Raw genomic sequence first — 1942 nt, 5'->3', positions numbered from 1 at the left:
GGGTGCCTGTAATCCCAGCTACTTGGGAGGCTGAGGCAGGAGAATTGCTTGAACCCAGGAGGCGGAGGTTGCCGTGGACCAAGATTGTGCCATTATACTCCAACCTGGGCAACAAGAGTGAAACTTCAACTCAAATAAAAAAAAAATACAAAATGAATAAAGTAAGTGGGCTCCCCACATTCTAAGTTCAGTTAAAAAGAACAATAGTCTCCAGAGGGCATGGGAGGTTACTCCACAATTTAAATATTATGTCTTTCTATTAAGGAACATAAGGGCTATCCATCATCCATAGAAAGTTTGCATACTGTGTTTTCAGCTCACAGGTGTGTGTGAAGGATCTGTTCATACCATACCTAGAGTGTCACATGGTTCATTCTTCCAAGAACAAATATCAAATCCCGTGAGTAAGATGGCATGATCATGTCTCTTGCCATTCTTTCCAATGAGGGCAGACTGCCATTGACAAAAGCTATTCAGAGACTGGTCTGCATGATGGTTGATCAATAATCCTCCCTATGGGAAACCCACACAAATCAAAGTGTGAATTTGTCACAGAGATGAGAATGCTGAATCATTCCATTTGTACAGGCAAACACAGAAACTTATTTCTAGGGAAAAAGATCACTAGAGGAAAACACTTGAGCTAAGGTAGGAGATGGGAAAATATCTATTTTAGGTAAATGCTCACAATATTTAAAGCAACTACAAAGTTTCTCTAGTGTGGTTTATGATTGATTATAGTTCTACAAAAAATAACCTGGCATCACTTAGAACACCTTTGTTCATCTCATCTGGTACTACCTTTATAAAACCGTTACAACTTTTAAAACAGGAAAATAAATTAATGGTGATGAAGTTCAATGGCTTTTCCATAAAGCCTTATCATTATTTCCATAGATGTCGAAATTCTCAGCAAAGCGTCTGGCACATCATAGGTTATAGTCAATCAATCAATATAATGAAAATCAATATAATGAAAATTCACAGAATGAATAAACAAATGATGATATGATTCCAAAGGATAAGAGAGGACCTACCCTTAAAATAATCATCTGTCAAATGTTTGCTTAGTTGAAACTATTGACTTGGCCAAGTTGAAAGTTGACAGACAAGATCTTTAATTATCAGTTAATTAGGATGTGGCTGGCTTCAGTGTCCTTGGGCAACCTATTAGTAGACTAAAGACAAAAGTGTCTCCTGATCAGCACGCATCCTTCCTATCTCTCTAAAATTCCAAAAACCATTTGACAAGCTGTTAACTTCTGTAGCTCTCCACAGCTGGGCAATTAGATCAATTTTTGTCTTGTCTGTGTCTTCCTGCTTTTTATGTTTTTTTATTGGGGTTACAGAAGAAGAGGAAGAGCCTCGGGGGACTTAAAAAAATACCCATTTGAATGGTAATCACTATCTCAGAGAAACAGAGTTTAAACATCAAAACACTACAAAGCAGTGAGTACCATGTAATTTAACACTTTATTACATGTTCCGGTTTTCAAAATTTGCCCCATGTTTGTGTCTTGCATCTCACTGTGATCAATTCAAGGGCAGCTAAATATCCCTTGTTTATTCCCTGTATTACCTAAGATGGTACTGGGGAGACAGCAGGTTTACTACAATAATTTTCTGATGCCTTATTTTCAGTATATTTTTGAAATATCCTTCTGCATCTACCAGCAATTACTCAGCATACCAAACTTGCAAAATCTAGCTAATGCTTAAATCTATGACCAAATTCACCTTCTTTGTGAAGCCTACATAATATTTATATTTTTATGTAACATATTTATGTTTCATATTTTTATTTATATTATATATTTATATATTTAATACTTTATGTACCATTATTTATGTATATATATGCACATATAATATAAATACATTTAAATATAAATTTTTTCTGGTGCTTTAGTTTAATTATGTGATTACACAATCTTTTAAGATT

At 35.0% G+C, this 1942-nt stretch overlaps 1 protein-coding gene across 1 annotated transcript in view; it reads right to left on the bottom strand.

Annotated features, from left to right (window-relative positions):
• Window positions 1–1942, bottom strand: part of ADAMTS18 (ADAM metallopeptidase with thrombospondin type 1 motif, 18) — a 189017-nt gene that overhangs the window by 79510 nt on the left and 107565 nt on the right. Inside the window, exon 5 of the mRNA XM_011990123.1 lies at window positions 354–513. Coding sequence (XP_011845513.1) covers window positions 354–513 — 160 coding nt within the window. The remainder of the gene's footprint in view (window positions 1–353; window positions 514–1942) is intronic.

This window comes from Mandrillus leucophaeus, unplaced genomic scaffold (genome assembly GCF_000951045.1).
Source record: "Mandrillus leucophaeus isolate KB7577 unplaced genomic scaffold, Mleu.le_1.0 Scaffold37, whole genome shotgun sequence".
Taxonomy (NCBI): Eukaryota; Metazoa; Chordata; class Mammalia; order Primates; family Cercopithecidae; genus Mandrillus; species Mandrillus leucophaeus.
This window is presented reverse-complemented; position numbering and strand designations above follow the sequence as displayed.